Source organism: Trichechus manatus, unplaced genomic scaffold (assembly GCF_000243295.1).
Source record: "Trichechus manatus latirostris isolate Lorelei unplaced genomic scaffold, TriManLat1.0 scaffold00001, whole genome shotgun sequence".
Lineage (NCBI taxonomy): Eukaryota > Metazoa > Chordata > Mammalia > Sirenia > Trichechidae > Trichechus > Trichechus manatus.
The window spans coordinates 20480240-20503501 of NW_004443937.1; the positions used below are offsets into that span (position 1 = coordinate 20480240).

Here is a 23262-nt window from a genome sequence, read left to right on the forward strand (position 1 = left end):
GTGGTGCAGTGGTTAAGAGATCAGCTGCTAACCAAAAGGCTGGCAGTTCAAATCCACCAGCTGTTCCTTGGAAACCATATGGGACAGTTCTACTCTGTCCTATAGGGTTACTATGAATCAGAATCAGTTCAATGGCAATGGGGTAATAGTCTCAGAATACCTAAGTCAAAAAATGACAGAACCAAAGTGGGAATTAGACAAATCCTCAATCACAATGCTACATTTTTCAATCTCTCCCAGTAACATACACACAAAAATTAGAAGGAACATAGAATTTTTATACAACAGGATCAACAAACTTGTCCTAATTGACATATATAAAACAATGCCTTTAACAAATACACAATACATATTCAAGTGCACACGGAAACTTTTCCAAAATAGAAAACATCCTGGGCCATAAAGCAAATTCTAAAGGTATAAACATAACAAAACATGTACAGGACCTGTATGCTGAAAACTACAAAAAAAAAAAAAAAAAAAAAAGGCCCGGCAATCTAATTCCAAAAATTAGCCAATGAAAACCCTACGGATCACAACAGAATATTGTCTGATACAGTGTTGGAAGACGAGCCTGCTAGGTTGGAAAGCTACAATGGCTTCAAACATGTCAACGATTGTGAAGACGGTGCAGGATCAGGCAATGTTATTATGTGTGACATACGGTCACCGTAAGTCAGAGCTGACCTGACAGCAAGTAACAACAACAACAAAGAGTGGAAGCAACCAAGATGTCCTCAAACGGGCATGAAAAAACAACAAGGAATACCTGCATCCATCACTTGGTGTACATGTCTGATTTTATTTTTAGAATGAGGTATCAGTAAAAATACACCTGCACTTGTATCTTGAAAAAAGTTTTGCTAAATTATTTTGTTCTATGATACCATATCATTTTCTATAATTAGTCAAGCTTACAATAAAGGCTTTCAAGTTGAAATGAATTATCCATAGGACTGAATCAATTCCTTCTCCCAAAGTTTGGTCTCTTCTTAGGTCACTGAAGGTTATACATTAAGATGGGAACCAACCTTCTTTTAGAAACAACCAGTGTGTTACCAACGTGGCCTTCAGCCCTCTATAGTCTCAATATTTGAACTTTCTGAAAATCCGAATTGTGGATCTGCTCAAAAGTCATCCCACGTACTTCTCCTTTGAGCTACCTAAGCAGTGAACGTTTTGGGCAAACTTATACCCATAGAAAAATTTCTTTACCATTCTGAATGAATTAGGAGTAAAGGTGACCCTTATCCACTGTGATCTTGATTTCATGGCTAAGCCACTGTTGAAGAACTTCTCGTGGCTATGATTATAGAAGTCAAGAAGGAACACTGCAGTTGACTCTTCAAGAAAATAAATAATGCAAGAGACTGACAAAGAGTGTAAACACAACACCTTCTTCCTGGAGTTACTGTTCTCATTACTAGCAGTCAATTAATTCCCATAAAGCCAAGACACAAGCAAACTCCATTTTATTTTGCAGTAATGTACTACAGAAGAGGCTCCTGGACATCGAAGAGTCCATGAGTGGATTTCAGTATTTCAAAACATCAAATGGCAGGTGTCCATTTCCTGCAAACAGAGTCATGCCTGCCTCACATTTCCCTACTTTATGATGAAAATACATCGACAGTGTGTGGAGTGCTAGTCATTATCTCTTGCTGCAAAGACATCCAACTGGCAGTTGTATGGCTAAAATCAATCAAAATGGGAACACGAATTGCACTTAATACTTGTAGTTAACCTGGCAGACAGGTATCGTTCAAAACATGAGGTCTTTACAGGAAGGGTAATAAAAAGAGCTGGGAATCTGAGCTTAGAATTCGGATCAACTTGGAAAGACAATCCCTTCAATTCTCCTTAGATAAGGATATACATAAAAATCAGATAATGCACTGTGGCTAAATACTTTTACTCAACCTTCTGTGATGGACACTTTAACATGGCATTGTGTCAACTGATACTATTCATGGCACTAGTACAAATGAAGATGCGCAGTTAATACATCAGCATCCAGTGTTGCATCGCTTGGTATAACTAAAGCATTGAAAGGAGATGCTACTGTTCAGCACAATCATCCCTCAAATTCTCTACCAGGCTCACAAATTATATACAACATCCTGCAGTACAGAGTTTGGCTTAGCTCCTTTCTGAATTTCAGCTTCCCCAAATGCAAACTAGCCAAAGGAGCCATCTTATGCCGCCTGATAATGGCAGGACCCTGAAGCCAGCCAGCCTTCTTGGTTTGCAGGTGAGCCTGTGAGAGCAGAGAGGACAGTGGCTTGCCCCAGGCCAAGTGGCCATCGAGGGACAAAGCCGGGTCTGGTGCCCACACCCCCATCTCAGGCTTTAACAGCCTGTAAATCAGAATGTACTTGCATTTTCTATCCTCATGGCACACCACGAGTTCTCACGCTCATAACTATGGCTCATAGCATTGTCCTCATGAAGCTTGTAAAATGCTTCAGTGTGAGCTTCTGTATTTACAAATAGTTTTGGGTATGGGAAGAGAGGTAGCTGTAACTGAGTCAGGTATGGACAGGCCATGGTACTTGGTTTATGACTGTGTAATAATATGTGTCTGTATTGTTAGTGATCCTGAATGTGTGTGGCAAAACAAAGCCAAGTTAACTTGAGTTTTCTCATCATGGTTCCTCCCAACAGGCCCAGGCAACACTGACAGACGAGAAAAAAAAACGAGAGATGAGACTGACAACAGTGAAAGCATCCCAGGTGCTCCTTGGCACTTGTTATTACAGACACAATCTTCACACAGGGGAGGATTATTTTAATTCTGTGGCCTTCAGATCTCATAAGCACAAGTAAAAACAAGCAGGTAACTATGACAACTCTACTTCAGAGAGTTTAAATTTCAAAAATAAACCTATCCATCCAGTCCCTTTATTTTGTTCTCTTAACATACACTCTGTCTTCTCTTCAGCTGGGGTTTTCATGTCACTTCAAAGCTATTTCCACCAGTTGCATATCGAGACATGCTGTCCCTCTTGCCATCTGATGCCAAGATGGAATCTGGAGGAGGACCTCTGTCCAGGGTGATGGAATCTGAAGGAGAACCTCTGGCCAGGGTGATGGAATCTGGAGGAGAAGCTCTGGTGGAGGTGATGGAATCTGCAGGAGAAACTCTGGTCGAGGTGATGGAATCTGCAGGAGAAACTCTGGTCGAGGTGATGGAATCTGCAGGAGAACTCTGGTCGAGGTGATGGAATCTGCAGGAGAACTCTGGTCGAGGTGATGGAATCTGTAGGAGAAACTCTGGTCGAGGTGATGGAATCTGGAGGAGAAACTCTGCTTGGGATGATGGAATCTGGAGGAGAACCCCTGGTCGGGGTGATGGAATCTGGCAGCCTCTTCCCACTGACCACCTATTCTAGGGTTGATTCTGGGTCTCTTCAGAAACTTCTCTGGCTGTTGCCAGGGTTCCACCTTTCACAATCAAGTTAAAACAAGACTCTATTAACACATGCTGCTCTGCATCCAGGCCTGAATGGGGTAATTTTCATGCACAGCCTTCAGCTCCCAAATTGCATCTGTGGCTTGCTTGGGGTCCATTTAAAAAATTCTACGTTCCCCAGAAAAAGCAAGTGAGGCCTCTTCTGACCAGGGCTAGTAAGCAGGGAACGGTCTTAAACAAATCAAGAGGTGTCACTAAGGATTCCTATCAGTGGATCTGCTGGTCACTAAGGGGTGAAGGGCCCAGATGGAGCCGGCACTGGAGCATCCCAAGAGAAGAGGTAGGTCTTACAGATGAGGCTGGCCCAGTCACACAGCCTTGCTCACCTAGATGACTTCTAGACCCCATGAATGTTTATTCTTTGGAGGGGGACAGAGATATTGCACTGAACACCCTGAACAGTACTGGTGCATGAGCAGCACTGTCTTTGTGTCCAGGTGGACCACTATGGGAGGCATTCTTCCACCCTCTGTGTGAAGCACGGTTTAGCTCTAGCTCCTTTGGAGATCCTAGCAATTTGAGGCCGGGGGAAATGATGGTGTCTGGAATATAATGATTCCTAAAGCTGAAGGAGGCTGGGGCAGCAGAGGTGGAAGGTGGAGGACCACCTCTTCTTCAAGAGCATCCATGAGTCACCATGCTGTGTATCCCCAGGACTGGGGTGGGGGTGGGGAGTGTCTGCATGGGGCTACATTGCCAGGTATGTGTGGGAACAGCCAACAAAATCTAGGTTTCAGGCAGAAACTATTAGTCGCCTTTGTAGGACTAACTGAACCAAAAGCCTTGGAGTAAAAAGGGCTTGGGATTTGGGTCAAGAAAGGAAACTAACATCTCTGAGTACTCTATTTAGGGACAGAGTTAAGTGCTTTGATTATATTATTTTTGACAACTTTGCAAAAAATAATATTACTCTGCCCATTTAACAGCTGAGGAAACTGAGACTACGAGGGCTTATGTTACTTGTGCAAGGTCACCTGGCCAGCTAGCAGTGGCACTGAGATTTGACCCAGTCTCCCCAACTTCAAGACCCCATGTTCTTTCCAAGAGATCACTCCAGCCTCATACCTGCCTATAAGCACCCTGTCCAGCTGTTGAATGACTGGCTGATTACTTATAATAACTGACTGACTGACTGATTAAACAGCGTTCCACTTCTAGCTCCACTGCCTACAAGCTGGGAGATCTTGTGTAAATGGCTTACCCCCTCTGTGCTGCTGCGCAGGCCGCCTTTTGTAAACTGTACAGCACCCTCGGCTCCCCACCACTGCTGTTGTTGATCCTTGTCATTTCCAGTGGGAGCAGGGACCAGAGAATCTCTCCCCTAGACAGAACCAGTTCCTAACCTTGGCCAAAGGAGGCCGTGGATCATATATACTGTCTGGTAAACTGTTCTTGTTGTGGAAACCACTACTCATTTGGCAATTTCTCTCAGACCCTGGCTACCAGAAGGCTTTGCACATCTCTTCTTGTACTCTTGAGTGGAACTCTGTTCTTGATGGTGATGGGAAGTGAATTAATGCTTGGCTGAGTAGGCACTGTGGGCCATTATCTAATGATCTCCTCACAATGACCTATGAGGAAAGTTTTCTATGGTCCCACATTAGAGGTGGGGTGAGGGTAGTGGTCAGTAGTGGAGTTGGGATGGAGGCCCTCATAGCGTTGACTCTATCCTGCTGCGCACCCTGTTGCTGCACTGCCCTTTGCCCACCCCCTCAGTCACCATGCTGTCTTTTGCCTCCTCTCACAGGAGTCTGGCTGCAGAAGCACCCTACCATAGAGATCGGGTCAGTGTCTGACTGGAGGAGGCAAGAGTTGGCACCTTCATGAGTAGTGAACAGGCTGACTTTCTGTAGTGGGGAGCCACCTCCAGCCTCCGGGAGCACAGGCCCCAGAGGGAAAGGTTTGGTCTGTGGTGTTCAGGACAGCAGCATCGAGAGCGAGTGTCAAAGTGGGGAATACTGCTCCTCTCCAATGATAGTTCTGGGTATGGGAAAGCAGCAAGCAAGGGAGGATGGGTGGTAGCAAACATCTGAATTATCAAATAGCATGGGAGAGATGACCTTAGGAGAACAAACCAGCATTGAGGGATTTACTTCTTTCTCTTGATCTTTTTCCCTCCTTCTGGGGTTTGTAGGCTCCTCAAACCAGCTGGACACCTTCATTCTCCTGTCCTGCCCAAACTCCTGTCTGTACCTGTGGGCACCTGCTCAATCCAGAGGTCATGGAAATGACATACTGAGGACTTGAGTGCTTTTCTATTTCACCCCATAAGACATGATTATTTTCTAGAAGAAAATTATCTGTAGCTACCTCCTTCTTCACTTTAGGCCAGTCAATTCTCTCAGCTCTTTGCAGGGCAGTAAAAATGCCCTTATTGCTCAGAAACTGTTCATAATTGCATCAGTTTCTGGCCATTAAATCCTGTAAGTTTAAAATGCTGAATATAATATAGCTGGTTTGAGAAATCTCTTAGGCCTGCTCCAACTATCTATCTACAACATTCAGGTCCAAAATAAGTGGGGAAAAAACAGTTTTAATTGGCAAAAAATTATGACTGTGGACCTCTTGTGGCTATAAGAGTAATCTAGAGGTTGGCCCAAAGAAGGTTCTGGTGGCATACAGGGTCAGGCCATATCTTTTTCCCCAGGAGGATCCAACCCAAGTGTTCAGAAAGGCAAACACGAGAGAAAGGAATTCCAAGGCAGTGGTACTCAAATGTCAACCATGAGATGAAGCTGAACTCATTTCTTCACAAGAGAAAATGCTCAAGTACAGAGCTATGATTTGATAAGCGTGTGAACTTGGGTCATAAGAAGTAAGGAACTGTGTGAGCAGATATTATGTGAACTTGATCCAAACAAATGTTAGCTGATCCTTAGGAATACCATATGGGGTAAGACTGAGGTATCTACTTAGCAGTGGATATGTGTTGTGTGTGTGTGTGTAACAGGAGGGAGGTGAGAACAGAGAAGTAGACAGAAAGAAAAGTGCCATTTCTAGCTCCTTCTCTGAACGGTCTACTGGATAGAGGTGAGCAAAGTAGATGTGGGGCCAGCAAGGCTAATTAAACCCTACAGCTTCCTCTTTCCTCAGTTCCTTACTCTAGAAAACAAGGACACTGTCAGCCACTAAACCACTCTGCCGTGGTGATTCAACCACTAAAATGGGGACAATCAGGAAAATGCTCACTATCTAAATGTTATGTAAAAAACAAAATATACAAGCATATGTGAAATATGACTGCAAGTATATGCATTAAGTTTGGGTAGATCTTATGTTTGAGGCCCTTGGTGTTACAAGAAAATTATATACCAGACCCTCACTCCCAAGGGCCTCAGTCTACTGAGAAGTGGGAAAAAGAGAAATCACAATGATATATGAGGTGAGTACACATGAAAAGCTCTTTTGGCAACTGTGAAGGTTCCTACAAATATTAGTGTAATTCTTTGGTAGAGGAACCCTAGGTGCAAAGAAGGGGGAAGCTATTCAACTCATCTTGAAGAGGGGTCAGTGACACCATCACAGAGGAGGTGTGCTCTGAATAAGGCTTTGAGGAATGAACAAGAGCTTTCCAGGCAGCAAAGGGGCCACAAAGGCAGGAGTTGAATTAGCCAGGGCCTGGAGGTATGTCTAGGCAATGCAGATAGTAATTTTCCAGAAGACAGAGTGGACTGAGCACTTACTATGTGCTCATGGTTTATGATGTATACTATGGGATATAGTGTTTGGGGGGGTGGGGGTGTCAAGTTAGAGCTTCTAATTAAAAACTCAACACATAAAATGTGAGATAGTGGAGGGGGTGTCATGAAGAAAATAAAGCAGGGGGAAAGTAAAGACAGTGGTGTGGGGTTGGATGGCCCTGACAGTCTCCCTGAGGAGATGACATGTAATTGAGGAAGGAGTGATGAGGAAAAAACCAGTCATGAGGCTATTTGGGGAACTTATATACTAAGGAGCGTCAATAGCAGCACTCATGAAGGCTCTGAGGTGGGAACAAGCCTGGTGGAGATGTGGAAGGCTGCAGAGCAGGGACCAGCTGGGAGCAGGAGCCAGTTAAGAAGGAACTGCAGAAGGGTCCAGGTGAGAGATGAGAGGTGGTGGGGGCAAAGGAAGATGCATCCAAGAACTCACACACCAGCATCAGATGAACAACTATGCTGACTCAATTCCTCCTCCTTTTCCTTCCCTTGGAGCCCTGGTGGTGCAGTGGTTAAGAGTTTGGCTGCTAACCAAAAAGTTAGCAGTTCGAATCCACAAGCCATTCCTTGGAAACCCTATGGGGCAATTCTACACTCTGTCCTATTGGGTCACTGTGAATTAGAATCAACCCAATGGCAACGGATTTGTTTTGGGGTTTGGTTCCTTCCCCTAAGCCTTCAATGAAGCAAAGATAAGATGCTGCCAGGACCTGCATCCTTAATGGCAGGGAGTGTGTTAGGTGGAGGTATAGAGGCAGCAGGTGGGGGCAGGGGTGGTGGGACATGTGGGATGAGAGGAAAATCTGCATCCTAGACTTCACAGTACAGAAGGAGAACCCTTGAAATTTCTATCAGAAGTGAAGTAACTCAAGTACTCTTCAGAGAGAAGGAGGAAAAGATAGGTATAGAGAGCTTAAATTTGAAAACAGGTAACACAATTATACTTTAAGAGGAGATAAACTAATTGACAATTATTAGTCATCTTTTAAACAGACCAATTAGATGAGATTTTTTTTTTTTTGGTAAGTGATGACTTTTTATAAAATTGTCACCTCAATGAGTGAAGTCTTCAACCTCCTCCTGAAACATATGTCACAGTTGGGGGAAAAAAAAATCAGTTGGTTATGACTAGTTGTAATTTCTGCTCATAATAACAAAACATCTTTGTCGCAATAAACAGAAAAGGGAGACTTAGAAGATATCACGGGGTTGGGGCCTAGTTTCTGATTCCTACAAGACTTCCGGGAAGCCATCACAAAGAACTCCAAAGCCATCAAGTTGGAATTTCTAAGGTCAGACAGAGAGCCTCAGGGACACAAGTGGCCAAGGGAGGCCCAGCCTGGAAACCAGAAGCTGGGCCAACTGCCAGAGTCCTCTGTGCTGGGTTCTGGGCCTCCAGTCAGGAAGGCAGGTGAGGGGTCATTGCAGGGCTGGTGAGCAGATCTGCAGCCACTGGTGCCACAGGCAGCTAAGTGCGGACGTGAGGGAGCAGTCAGCTTTGTGAATGATCTGCATACTGCCTGGGACTCAGAAGGCAGGCACCTCCATGAGACTCACCAACACCTCATAAGCCACCTCAACACACGTCAGAACAAGGCTGAGCACAATCAAGCAAGAGCCAGAAACAAGAGCTGGTGACGCGTGAGCTACGAGTCTGCAGACTCACTTTTCTGCCGTTGTCTGTCCTCCAAACTTCACCTTATGCTTCTGTGACTCTCTAATGAAACATTAAGGGCCCCTGAAATTCCTTCAAATTAATAAGATTGGGAGGGAAACAACATGAAGAGAAAAATTAAAGCACATTTGGTTTACATGACGAAAGCCATCAGGCACCAAACAGTCAAAATTTAGGCCTGATATTGCTTGCCAGACAGCTGAAATTCCCATGTTGGCTGTTACTTGTGTGGAAGGGCTTGATCAAATGCTGAAATTCTCCATTTGGAAACATTTTTAGCAATGATCATTTTGAGAAAATGAGCGGCCCCTTTGAGAGATCCCACTCTCCCCTCCCTGAGGCCAGACCACAGTTTGAGGGCATTCTTTGGGATGCCTTTGAGAAAGGCTGCTCTGGAAGGAGAGAGGAGGGTCATGGAGGCTCTGGATTTTCACCTCAGAGAGACAGGTCAGCTGGTAGCTGATCCCAATGCATCTGTAATGTCTGGCTGGGTAGTGACATGGAGCTGTGTATGGTGGGAGGAGATGGGCTTGGAACACTCACAGGAAGAGTCTGCTGACCCACAACAGTCCCTGCTCTGGGGCAATCAGATGGACCACACAGAGCTGAGCAGAATTTGTATGCACAGGAAACAACTTCCTGGCCAAGTGTCAAATTAGCCTTGGGATAAATTTAACTGAAGCAAGGTCTCATAGGCTTCTGGGGGCAACATCAAAGAGCCTGGCTATTCCTCTATAAAAGCTGAGTTGACCAACCTTTGCAGTCCTCTGTTTGTCACCTGTGAACCCAGCAGGGTGGAAGCAGTGGCTGGTACTGGTGACAGGGCAGGGTATAATATCCTAGACTCAAAGGCATTGTGACCAATATGGCGCTAACTCAGGTGCTCGTTCTCCTTCTGGGCAACTCTGGGCACTTGAACAGGGACACCAGAGCTTTAGTCCAGATGAGTCTCCAATGGGTGAATCTGAGGCTCCAGAAAGGTTACTTGGGGGCAACAGAGTTTTAGGTTGGCTTCACACTCTGCTCACACATCTTTTCAGAGCAGAGAGGGACAGATAAGGAGAGGCCATCTCACAGAATCAAGGTCCCAGAACTCAGACCAAGAGTGACTCCCTCCCAGGTTAGCTACTTCAAGTGTATGGGAATTCCCCAGGGGGGATTCTCAGGGACAGGCCACTTGGCTGTGAACAGGGTGGACTTTACCATGTTTATCCACATTTTCCTTAATGGCTTATAGGTTAGGCCTGTTGGAAGCATAAGAGCATTATCCAAGAAGAAAACCTTTTAGGCAATTTCAGATGAATTAGAGTATTAGTAACTTAAAAGTGCTTTACAACTCCAGTTCAAATGCAAAGAGATCCTTACAAAGTTTTCACTGAACAAAGGAATGAAAATAAATTGAGAGACTGAGAAAAGGATTTCAAGCTAAGGATGAAAGGCAAACTCCTACTGCTAACCGAAGTACTGCTATATCTTTCCCCCAAACAGCCTCCTTTTTTGCCTGTGGTCTCTAAAACCACTGTGCTTAAGAGTCAACTTACATAGAGCAAAGGCAATGCTAACGTGAGGTGGAGCTGCCTCTACATCTTCAAAGTGGAGAAATGTAAGTTTCTTACCACCTACTTCATGTGGCCAGGTGTATGCATGAGTAAACGTATAAGAGTGTTATAAGAATTTTTATTTATTTTAACTTATTTTAGACTAGCTTATCCTGAAATGGGGAATATGGCAGATGGTTCAAAGGTGGAAATTCTAAATAACCTTCCCATAAATTCTGCATGGCCTTTAAGTCTTAATTTGACAGTAGTTATAGTGAAAAGCCCTCTACGTGCATCATCCCGACTGATCTCAGAGCCATATGGGCCTGTTGTTACTCTCATTTTACAGATGAGGAAACTGCTGCCTTGAGAGGCCGACTGGCTAGCCAAGGTCCTCTGGACTCAGAACCCTTGATCTCAACCATAAAGTGACACTGAGAAAGAAGGGGCCTTTGAGTCAGGAGTGGGGGCTGAGATGTCTGCAAGATCAAGAGAGCCTGTAAAACAGCAGTCAAGCTGCTGCTGCAATTGATTTGGTGGCTTCATGACACAGTTTACTACTACAGATCAGTGGCTCTCAACCAGGGGATGATTTTTGTCAACCAGGGGATGATTTCTGCCCCCCTCCCCCTCCCCCATCTGGCAATGTATGCAGACACTTTTTGCTGTCACAACTGGGAGTGGCAAGATGCGCTACTGGCATCCAGTAGGCCAAGACCAGAGATGCTGTCACACATCCTGCAATGCAAAGAACAGCCCCCCACAACAATTAACAAGAATTACCTGGCCCAAAATGTCAGTAGGTCTGAGGCTGAAAAACCCTGCTTTATACCATCAGATTCTTGCTGAGACAGATTATGCTGCCTTCTCACATTATACCAGGATGTCCTTCTTTAGAGGGTAACCTTCCCCCCTTCCCTTTTTTTTATCTGAGGCTGAGTCCTGAACCAGCCTATCTTCCAAGAGAAAACACCTTTCCTTTTGTGGTACATGGGTCTGTGACCATCACTTGGATGTCTGGCTGCCCAAGGCAAGAGGCTCAGGTGGAGTGACACTGAAGGGCCCACACTCCAGTATCCCTACATGTACCTGTTTTGGAAAAGTGAAGGCTCACATTTCCAGGTGAAAGCTTTGCCCATGGCTCCTGCAGAGCCAGTGGGGGGTGGGGGGGTGAGGGTGGGGGTTGGCGGGTACTCAGACTCAGCTTGCAGATGCCAACCCCTCAGATGCTCTGGGGACCAAAGTGTTCACCAGTTACTTGACTCAAACAACTCAGGAATATATTTCACATCCTGACCAAACTGGAACTCAGCTGTCATCAGATAGTTCTTTTTCTCCTATGACACACTTGAGTGAGAATGTGAAGCAAGTTTTATTACCCTCCTCTGAAATGAGTTCTGTATGAGTTTTAGAACAGATCAGATTCTGGAAAAATATGTGATAAACATACGACTTCCTCATTTTGTGTTTAAAGTATAATTGTTCATGCGTATCCCCTAGGAATGGATAATTTCTTCTACATCCATTAGCTTCAGAGAAGCTGGACTATATGAAGAAGAATGTGGCATCGGGTTTGGAGGAAGACTCATTAACAACCTGTGTTATGCAGATGACACAACCTCGCTTGCTGAAAGTGAAGAAGACCTGAAACGCTCACTGATGAAGATCAGTGACCACAGCCTTCAGTACGGATTACACCACAACATAAAGAAAACAAAAACCCTCACAACTGGACCAATAAGCAACATCATGATAAATGGAGGAAAGACTGAAGTTGTTAAGGATTTCATTTTACTTGGATCCACAATCAACGCTCATGGAAGCAGCAGTCAATAAATCAAAAGATGCACTGCACTGAGCAAACCTGCTGCAAAAGATCTCTTTAAAGTTTTAAAAGGCAAAGACGTCACTTTAAGGACTAAGGTGCGCCTGACCCAAGCCATGGTGTTTTCAATCGCCTCATATACACACGAAAGCTAGGCAATGAATAAGAAGACCGAAGAAGAATTAATGCCTTTGAATTATGGTGCTGGCAAAGAATATTGAACATACTATGGACTGCAAAAGAACGAACGAATCTGTCTTGGAAGACTTACAGCCAGAATGCTCCTTAGAAGCGAGGATGGTGAGACTTTGTCTTACATACTTTGGACACGTTATCAGAAGGGATCAGTCCCTGGAGAAGATCATCATGCTTGGCAAGGTAGAGGGTCAGTGAAAAAAAGGAAGACCGTCAACAAGATGGACTGACACAGTGGCTGCAACAATGGGCTCAATCACAACAAGGATTGTGAGGATGGTGCAGGACTGGGCAGTGTCTTGTTCTATTGTACACAGGGTTGCTATGAGTCAGAACCAACTTGACGGCATCTAGCAATCATCACCACCATTCACTTCACTAATAATTTCAATGCAAACGTGAAATCCATGCAGGAATAAAATCCACAGACTACAGGAATTTTACATGTCACTCAACACATCCCTTTGCAGAAAATCGTAGAAACAGAGACCAGGCCTACAGTAGAGAAGTGTGCATTGAGAACTGATGTCATGTGCAAATGCAGTTTTCTAGTATCTGGGTGTGGCTGAACCAAAGGCTCCCTTAATTGATGGATATTGAGTCCATCATCCATTTCACCCCATGACAAAATGGCACCATGATTCAGTTGTTACCTTGATGAGATGCTTTGGTTTATGATAACGAAACCTGAGTTAAGATCACAGGGATTCTAGAACTTTTTAAATAAAATACAATGTGTGAAGATGCAAATTTATGAAAAAACAAATTATTATGCAGATTATCTACATAACAGAATGAGTGTTCACAGGATTCTCTATATAAAATGTGCCTTTTTCCTCTGGCTGCTTTAAAGATTTTCTCTCTATCACTGGTTTTGAACAATCTGATTGTGATGTGCCTTGGTGTAGTTTTCTCCACGTTTCTTGTGCTTGGGTTCACATTCAGTATAGTGGATCTGTGGGTTTATACTTTTCATCAAAATTTCAAACATTATTTCTTCAAATATTTTGCTGTCTCACACCCCCATGCCCCCTCCCCTACTTTTTAGGGATTCTAATTACTCTTGAAGTTGTCCCACAGCTCAGTGATGCTCTTTTTTTCTTTAGGTTTCATTTCTAGATAGGTTCTATTACTGTGTGTTTGAGTTCACTAATCTTTTCTTCTATAATATCTAATCTGCTGTTAATCCCATCCTGTGTGTTTTTCATCTCAGACATTGTAGTTTTCATATCCAAAAGTTCTTTCTGGGTCTTTGTTACAGATTGTGTCTTCCCTGAAAAATGTGTGTCAACTTGGCCAGTCCATGATTCCTAGTATGGTGTGATTGTCCACCATTCTGTCATATGATTTTCCTATGTGTTGTAAATCCTACCTCTATGATATTAATGATGTGGGATTAGTGGCAGTTATGTTAATGAGGCAGGACTCAACCTACAAGATTAGGTTGTGTCTTAAGCCAATCTCTTTTGAGATATAAAAGAGAAGAGCATGTAGAGACATGGGGCTTTCATACTACCTAGAAGCCAGAGTCAGAAAAAAAGCATGTCCTTTGGACCTGGGGTTCCTGCACTGAGAAGCTCCGAGTCCAGGAGAAGACTGATGAGAAGGACCTTCCTCCAGAGTCGACAGAGAGAGAAAGCCTTCTCCTGAAGCTGGTGTCCTGAATTTGGACTTCTAGTCTACTAGACTGTAAGAGAATAAACTTCTGTTTGTTAAAGCCATTCACTTGTGGTATTTCTGTTACAGCAGCAGTAGATAACTAAGACAGTCTTTAAAAATATCTCCCATGTCTCAACTTGACTTCTGAACATATGAAATACAGCTATAATAACTTTTTTACATCCGTGTCTGCTAATTAATCTTAGATTCTAGACATTATGAATTTTACCTTGTTTAATGCTTCATCTTTCTGTATAAATATTCTTTTAAAATATTGTTTTTGAATTTTTTATTATGGTAAATCCCCGGTGGTGTAGTGGTTAAGAGCTCGGCTGCTAACCAAAAGGTTGGCAGTTTGAATCCACCAGCTGCTCCTTGAAAACCCTATGGAGCAGTTCTACTCTGTCCTATAGGGTCATTATGAGTCAGAATCGACCCGACAGCAACAGGTTTGGTTTTTTTGGTTATATATGTAATATTTGACATTTCAACAATCTTCACATGTACAGTTCAGTGACATTAATTATGTTCATCATGTTGTTTAACCATCATCCTTATCTGTTCCCAAATTATACCACTGTGATGGTTAAGGTGCGTCAACTTGGCTGGGCCGTGATTCTCAGAGGTTTGGCAGTTGTATGATGTTGTGATCATTTCCATGAAGAGATGTGATATAATGTGATCACTTCCATGATGGGATCTGCTGTGAGAAGCCAGTGAGGTGAAAGGGAGTTTCCTTGGGTACGTGGCCTGCATTAAATATAAGCGGACATTCTGGCAAGGCTTGGGGTCTTTTGCTCGCTCTGGATCCTGCAGCTGGCCTACCGATCTGGGGATTCAACGATCCTTGCAGTCTGTGAGCAAGAGCCCTGCTCTCTGACTGCTGATCTTGGGTTTGCCAGCCCCTGTGGCTACGTGAATCAGAAGAAGCCTCTATCCTGACCCAGGGACTTCGGATGTTCCAGCCGCTACAACTGCGTGAGCCATTTCTTTGATATAAACCTCTCTGTATGTATACTTATGTGCTTTACTGGTTTTGGTTCTTTAGAGAACCCAGCCTAAGAAATTTGGTACCAAGAGAGTGGGGTGCTGCTCTAACAGATACCTAAAACGTGGAAGTGGTTTTGAAACTGTGAATGGATAGAGGCTGGAAGAATTTTAAAGTGCCTAACAGTAAAACCTTATATTGCCTTGAAGAGATTGTTGGTGGAATTATGGACGTCAAAGATACTTCTGCTGAGGACTCAGAAGGAAGTGAGGAGAACTGTTAACACCGGAGACGGCTCAGACGGCAAAATGCAGCAGCAGAGAAACAGCAGCAGCAAAACCAGGAGACCAGCATGAAACAGCACTGCAGCTGACACACGGAGCGAGAGGGCTGAGTGCATTCCGGCTAAAGTTCACTGGCAGAACAGGGTGCCACCAGGCACTTATCAGTAGAGCTAGGCTTGCCGACCCACAGAGCAAAAGAGGTGAGTGTCTTTTGGCCGAAGTTTACTTGCATAGTGGGGTGCCTCCAGGCACTTATCAGTGGAGCTACAGAGCTTTGGAACACTTGTCCAAGCAAGGCAGACATGGGCAGTGAGGCCTGAGGGGCCAAGAGGCCAAGGAACCAGGAAGCAAAAGCTGAAGAGACAAGGATCACAGGAAACACAGCTGCCTCAGTCTCAAAGGGTAGAGCCACAATCTCCGGGGTCTCAAAGCATGGAGTCGCCACTCAGATGGACTAGGAGAATGAGGCCACCCAAATTTGAGGGAGCAGAGTTGCTGTTCCAGTGGGCCTGGAAGGCAGAGCTGAAGCCCCGGGCTGAGGGGCCTCAACTCAGAATCCAGAGTGTGTGGGCAATACCTAGAGTCTGCAGGGCAGGGCCATGGCGTAAATGGTCTCAGAGAACAGAGGATTATTTTCAAGCCTTGAGGGCAAATGTAATGTATTCTCCTGACTTGCTTGGTGTCTGTTATCCCTTCTTTTCCTTCAGTTTCTCCCATTTGTAATAGAAATAGCTTGTGCCTGTTCCATCATTGTACTTTGGAAACAGATAACTTGTATTCTAGATTTCACAGATAAAGAAGAATTTTTGGATTTTGGACTTGGAGTTGAATTAAGACTTTTGTTATGATATGGTGGGATGAATGTGTTTTACATGTGGCAAGGACATGAATTTTGGGGCACCTCATACCACCAAGAATGAAGAACCTGGAGGGGAGCATGTCCTTTGGACCCACGGTCCCTGTGCTGAGAAGCTCCTGGACCAGGGGAAGATTGATGAGAAGGACCTTCCTCCCGAGCTGACAGAGAGAGAAACCCTTTTCTTGGAGCTAGCGCCCTGAATTCAGAGTTCTCGCCTACTAGATTGTGAGAGAATAAATTTCTGTGTTAAAACCACCAACTTGTGGTATTTCTGTTATAGCAGCACCAGATAACTAGGATAACCACTACCCTTAACAGAAGCTCAGTGTCCCTTCAAACCAACCGAACCCATTGCTGTCAAGTCAATTCTGACTCATAGCAACCCTACAGGACAAAGTAGAACTGCCCCATAGGGTTTCCAAGCAGTGGCTGGTGGATTTGAACTGCTGACTTTTTGGTTAGCAGCCTGAGCTCTTAACCACTGCTCTACCAGGGCCCTGTGAACTCTAGTTGCCTTGATCTCCCTGAACTATTAGTTCTGACTCCTCAACTCAGGGAATCTGCTGGGCTTAATCTCAGTTCCCCCTCCATGCGCTGTGGCCTGGGAACTTTCAAGGCAGTAAGCTAGGGCAATCATCGGGCTCATCTCTTTTGTTTCTCATCTCTCAGGGATCACTATTTTTTATTGGTTGATGTCCAATGCCTTGAAAACCATCATTTCATATATTTTTCTTAAAATTTTTTTTTTTTCTTTTTAGTTGTTTCAGGCAGGAGGGTAAATCTCAGCCCTATTGCCCCATTTTGGCTCAAAGTGGAAGTCCTTATATATTAATCTGTAACGTTTACATGTCCAAAATTTATCTAACCATTTCCTTATTGCTGAAAACCTGGGATGTTTCCAGTTTTTTCTTTTGTTGTGTACTACACGAGTTTGGAGTATATTTTAAGGTTGCACAGCAACACAACAGCCTACAATACCCTGATGTGTGGTCACAGTGGCAATGTTATCCTTAATCAAAAGCATAGATTAATTATCTTTTTAAAAAGGCCGAGGAACTGACTCATGGATTTAAAGATGGGTGGCAACCCTAAAATCTTAAATTCAATTATTTATAAGAATATTTTGGCACAAATATATCCAAATTAATTATAGGTCTTGGCCTAGAATATATGGCCAAAGCTATCATGAATCAGAACAACAATTTTGGTGAGCTCAATTTGCTATATAGCTCACTTGGATTTCTGAAACCCCAAACATCCAGTGCAGTCAGTTATATCCTATGGAGCTGTGCTCCAATTTGTTGGTATTTTTATGAGTTCTGTTATCTCAAGAACACATGGGTCTGGGACTTCTATCTATGTGGTGGCTGGGAAGATGAAGGGTTAGAGGAAAAGATGCCTCTCTCATAGCTGCCCAACTCTCATAACTCTAGATTTAGTACTCTGTCCACTAATAATTCTGCCTGGGAATGCCTGAGATGTTTCCAATCTGCATTGCCCACTAAACTGGCTCAGAGGCCCATGTTACAATGGGGCTGAGGCTGAGACAGCTAGGTCGTCCCACAATCCTTACAAGTAAGACACCTTGCACAGCCTGTGGTTCCTGGCAAACGTCCTGGAAGAAGCCACTTCTCTATTATTTCCCATAAAGAAAATAAGGACAGTGACAAAGCAGAATTCCCGATACGTGATTTGCTACAGTTGAGCTTTGGGGATCATCTAGTTTGGTGATCCATTGCAGAGACCTGGGAAGTTTTCTTCACCTCCTGCCAGGTTAGAGACAATTTGCTGGTTACAAAGAACGATTCTATAGCGCTTTGTTAGGAGTTAGAAAAAAGCATTGGTATGGGTTTTGGCTTTTGAAAGTATTTGTCTTATTTGACCTGATATTTAGGTGATTTTGAAGCAAATCATTAAGTACACAGAAACAAAACATTAGATCAAAAGATCAAACTTAAAAAGAATGCCTAGAAGATCAAAGACTCTTGTTCATCCTCTCTTGCTGCAGGAGCGTCTAGCAGAGGCAGAAAACATTTCTTTTGAGAACTACGCTTTTCAAAGAAAGATTAGAATCAGGCTTTAAGAGAATGGCCAAAGGGCAGGGATATAAGGGGTGGGGAAAAATCAGTAATGGCATTCAGAGCAAGTTGCTGCATCCCCATCAGATGTTTGAACACTTAGGAGAGAACAATCTAGCTGCTGGTGAACTTACTCAAAATCCTCCTAGCATCTCCAGGGTCATGCCATCTACTCAGGAAATGTGTGCCTCTGCCGTGCCCTCTGACCAGGACTGGCTCAGCTGCTACTGCCATTGGCCCCCAGGCAGAGCAGGTGGCTACTGAGCTGTCCTCATGAGCATGGGCTTTGCCTAGAGCCAGATTAAGGAGGGGACATCGATGTAGGAAGGATCAAGAATCAGCCCCTTTCCCAGGCCCTGGTTCCAGGATCCCATGATGACAGAATTTGTAACAGAGGCGACTACTGCTGATTCTCAGCGGCCTGGCTTGGCATCTTGGAGAAGAAAAACCTAGGGAAGGTGTGCCTATGAGTGGCAGGAACCTGCCCCAGTGGCTGACTTCAAACTGTGAGGGTTCCAATGCACTGACTAGGTTAATTCTCTCATTCTCCTGTAGCTGTATGAGGACAGTAAGTGCAGTATAGGCTTAGTACCCTTAACTCACCCCCAATTTAACAAAACACCCCTTTCTCCACAGCTCTGAGGAATCCCAATATTCCAGCGGCCTCGATCTTTGAGTCTGCCTTCTAGATCTCTTCTGTATTCTCGATTTGTCCCAAGAGTCAAAGCTTTGCACTGTCCCTTGTCTCCTTGGACCATCCCAGGTCAAAGCTCCAACCCTCTTGCCCTTCACTTAGGTGAGAGGGGAGGTCAGAAGATAATAACAGGTGATAGAAGAAGAATAAAAGCTCAAGGCAGACTCACTGAAAGGCAAACCTCAGAGCTGAACGGCTCTTTGTCTGCATTCTTTCTTTCCAAAGCATATGACAGAAATTTGAATAGATAAAACTCTGCATAAAAACAACATGTATGGACAGAGTTAAAAGGTAAACAGTAAAACGGGGGGGAAAATTACAACATATATCAGAGACAAAGGGATTGTTTCCCTAGCAAAGAGCTCCTACAAATCAATAAGTCAGCTTAAAAAATGGAGCAAAACATATGAACAGATGATTCACAAGAAAGAATATTTGCATAGCTTTTAGACAGGAAATTACACTTTCCTCATTTATAGGAAATAAAATACAAATTAAAACTTCACCAAAATACCACTTGCACCTACCTAAATGCAAAACCAAACAAACAAACAAAACTTTTGATGGGAAAATAAACAGGGTGCAGTATGTATCTGTGTAAAGGGGGGAGGAGAATGACTAGCTAATACTTTCTTGTATATACATAAAGCATCTCTGGAGCGATACACTGAAACACAAGAATATGGCTGCCTCTAGGGAGGAGAATTTGGTGACTGGAGAACAGAATTGGATGGGAGAGTGTTCACTCTATATTCTTTGGTATTGACTGAAATTTGAACTGGAGTTTGCCTTTACAGATGAACTAATTTTGTCAATATCTAGTGAAAGAATATTTTCTGAGTTCTCATTAATTCTGGTGGACGTGCTAATATAATAAGCCGGATGAGGGGCTTTTTGTATCTTCAGAGATCAACATATAACCATTTCCTTTAAAAAAGGTAATAGATAGTACAGTACAGTTTGTGAAGGTCTTTCCTACATTACTTTCTTGAATCTTTGTAATAACCCTCTGAGGTGGGCATTATTTTCATCTCTGTTTATTCTGAGAGGGAGGCGGAGGCTCAGAGAAGCAGCCTTCTTCGGCCAGAGAGGTTAAGTTCCAAAGCCTCCTGGATCTGGTGCTAAGTCATTCTGGTAGCCACATGAGGCCGCACTCTGAGATGTGCCTTGTCCAGGAGTTGGAGGACATGAACCTGTCATGAGCCATAGGCGAAAGCAGATGAGGGAGAGGTAACAGCCGGAGGGCTGAGGCGGTGAGAAGGGCAGAGGGCCTGCCTGCATGTGGCCTGAAGCCTGTGCAGGTGCTCGCAGACCTTCAGGAGGAGGAGGCAGGGCACACAGTAGAGCAGGGAGAAAGCTGCTTGAGGGCCCAGGTTACAGCCAAGGCTGCAGCCACAGCCGAGGCGAAGGAGAAAGGAAGGCTGGACCCAGGTGGAGAAAGATGGGCCTGGAGCTGAAGGTCAGGCATGGCACAGGAGCACAGATTTAGAGCAGGGCACCTTCCTTCTACTCCCTGTGCAGGCCTACTCATGCTCACCCTCGGGGCCTCCTCCCTCCCCACGTTCCCGCCCTGCCTCTTGCCTTCAGTCCCTCCGCACTACTTGCAAGGCTGTTACTTCCCAGAAGACCTTCATCCTAGGAAGGGTGGATGTCCAGAAAACAAAGGTCAAACTGGTCTCCCAGGGACTCCGTCTTCACTCAACTGCACTTCACATGGGCCACAAGACTATCAGGCCTGGAGGCTCAGACAGTATCATGAGGGTAAACAAACAAACAAAAAAACCCATTGCGGAGTTGATTCCGACTCATAGAGACCCTATCGGACAGAGTAGAACTGCCCCATAGGGTTTCCAAGGCTGTAATCTTTAAAGAAGCAGACTGCCACATCTTTCTCCCATAGAACGGCTGGTAGGTTTGAATCTCCAACCTTTTGGTTAGCAACCAAGTGCCTAACCACTTCGCTACCAGGGCTCCTTGTCTTGGGGGTAGGATGCTGCAATTCCACTTTGTCATGCACTGTTCATGTAAACTACTCCCGGGAAACCACAGACAGGACAGTGGAGAAAACTGAGAAGGAATCCCAGTCGGCAATCCCTGCACATCAAAGAAAGGGCCTGGTAGGAGTCTAGGAGTTTACAGCAGAAACTCATCAAAATCTCAGTGGTAAATGGCAAGGTCATAGCAGGCAGTGACTTTGAGGGGAATGAAAAAGTGAGCATGAGAGCAAGAAATGAGGAAGGCCACTGAGCAGGCAAGACGGGGTGGGGAGTGATAAAGGCCAATTAAAGGCTAATTAAAGGAGTTAGGGACTTTTTACTTCTAAGAAGAAGAAAGAAACAGTCCCTGTTTAACTTAGTAGAAGGAAGGAAAACAGGACTGAGTGGCAGAGAGAGGGATACAATTTCCTGCTGGCTCAAGAACTGATATGACATGAAGAGAAAAAACAACCCTGTGTCCTCTGTTTTCTGCCTCTGGGATATGGATTTAGGCTGCAAATGGAATATGATGTTTATACTGATTTTTCCTGGTCCAAAATTTAGAACAAAATGAGATCAAATGGGGCCCTCGTGGGGTGCAATTTGGTTGTGTAACTGCTCTGAAAAGAACAGGACACAGAGCTGTTACTGGTGGAAGACACATCTCAGGTTCTGCTTTCACCCTGGGACATCATTAACACTCCCTGGGGGGTTAAATGCTCTTCAAATGTTGCTGTTAAGGTGCCTTAGGATTTTCCACTCATACTGACCCCAAGTGACAAAGGAGAACTGCCCCATAGGGTTTTCTAGACTGTAATCATTACGGGCAGGAACAGATCACCAGGTGTTTCACCTGTGGAGCCACTGGGTGGATTTGAACCCCCAACCTTTTGGTCAGCAGCCAAGTGCTTAACCGTCACGCCACCAGGGCTCCTTGCTCTTCAAAAAGAGGGCCGATTTTCCACCTAGAGAGTTTTTCCCTCATCCAAATCCTCACAGTAAGAACTTCAAACCCTCCTAGGATGATAGCAACGTTTGCCAGAGTCCAGACTAGAGTAATCCTAGAAAGTACTGCACTGAGGCCAAAGTCATGTTTGTTGACAAGTTTAGTCCAGTGATTCTTGCTATTTACCAGGGTTACACATGGAGACATTTGAGGAGAGGGCATGCATAGCCTGTTTTCTTAAACTTGGTCAAGACTTCTTTTAGGATGTTAACCCCACAAGCCTGTGTAAATATAATATGATTGGGCTAAATGTCCTTAATAGTTACTTTCAGGCTGCTTGAGTCTGAGGCGGGTGTGAAAAGACCTGAAGGGAACACAGAGATGGCTTTGATGAGGATTACACTACAATTCAGGTAGAGTCTAGCCTAGTACATAGTTCCGTGGGTAAATGAAACTTCAAGAAACTTCACAAACAGAAAAAACATGAAATACAGCACATAATAGACACCTTGACCAGCCATTAAAAATCCATGTCTCTCCTTTCTCTTCCTAGTAGAACCCCAGTTTTGTGCAGCACCCAGTCCTCCTTCTCATGACTTACTTCAGGGAAGGTCAGCCCACCAAACACCAGGGGTGGCTTCCAACTGGTCTGAGCTAATCCTGGTAAGCTGATTTTCAGTGAAGGCGCTGACTCTAATCTGGACAATGAGACTCTGGTGGAGGTCAGCTAGGGACTTCTGGGAAAGGTTCCCTTCTCCAAGACCTAGGCAGAAACTGGTAGTCCTCCTTCCTTTGGAGGTCATGCCTGTAACTGCTGCAAACATCCTGCTACAGGCTAAGAAAGAAGCTCACGAAAGAAGAGGGAAGGACAAGAAGGTGCAGGCAGAGCAAGGCAGAGCCTTGGAATCTCCTGAACCTCTGGACTCACTTCTATGAGATGCAATACATTTACTCACTGTGTAAACCTGTTTGAGCTGGAGATTTTGTTATTTGCTGTTACCATAACTGCTAATACGTGACCCTAAGAATGCTTGGAGGGATCTTAACTCACCATACCACCAATTCATCAACAGTCAACGCTCAAGAGAAAGACCAGCCAAATCCACTCAAGGATCTGCCAGGTGGCTGTGTCTACTCAGAGAAGAAACCTTCCTCTAGGTGACTGATTCTATGAGTGGCTGGTTTCCAGTCTAGTCTAGAAGTAGTGTGGTGGTCAAAAATGGTGGACCTTCCAGTCCTACTTGGTTCTGGTTCACAACAGAGCAGACATCCCCAAGCAGCACCCCATTGTCTGACTGTCAACATCCACAGCACGGAGCACGCTGAGTGTGTGTGTGTGGCTCCATGTCAGGGAGCACTGCGGAGGGAGCATCTG

The 23262-nt window shown here is 44.5% G+C and overlaps 1 protein-coding gene across 1 annotated transcript in view; it reads right to left on the minus strand.

Moving 5' to 3' along the window:
- Window positions 1-2950: 2950 nt before the first annotated feature.
- ULK4 (unc-51 like kinase 4) overlaps window positions 2951-23262 on the minus strand; it is a 601253-nt gene continuing 580941 nt past the window's right edge. Inside the window, exon 36 of the mRNA XM_023727809.1 lies at window positions 2951-3325. Coding sequence (XP_023583577.1) covers window positions 2951-3325 — 375 coding nt within the window. The remainder of the gene's footprint in view (window positions 3326-23262) is intronic.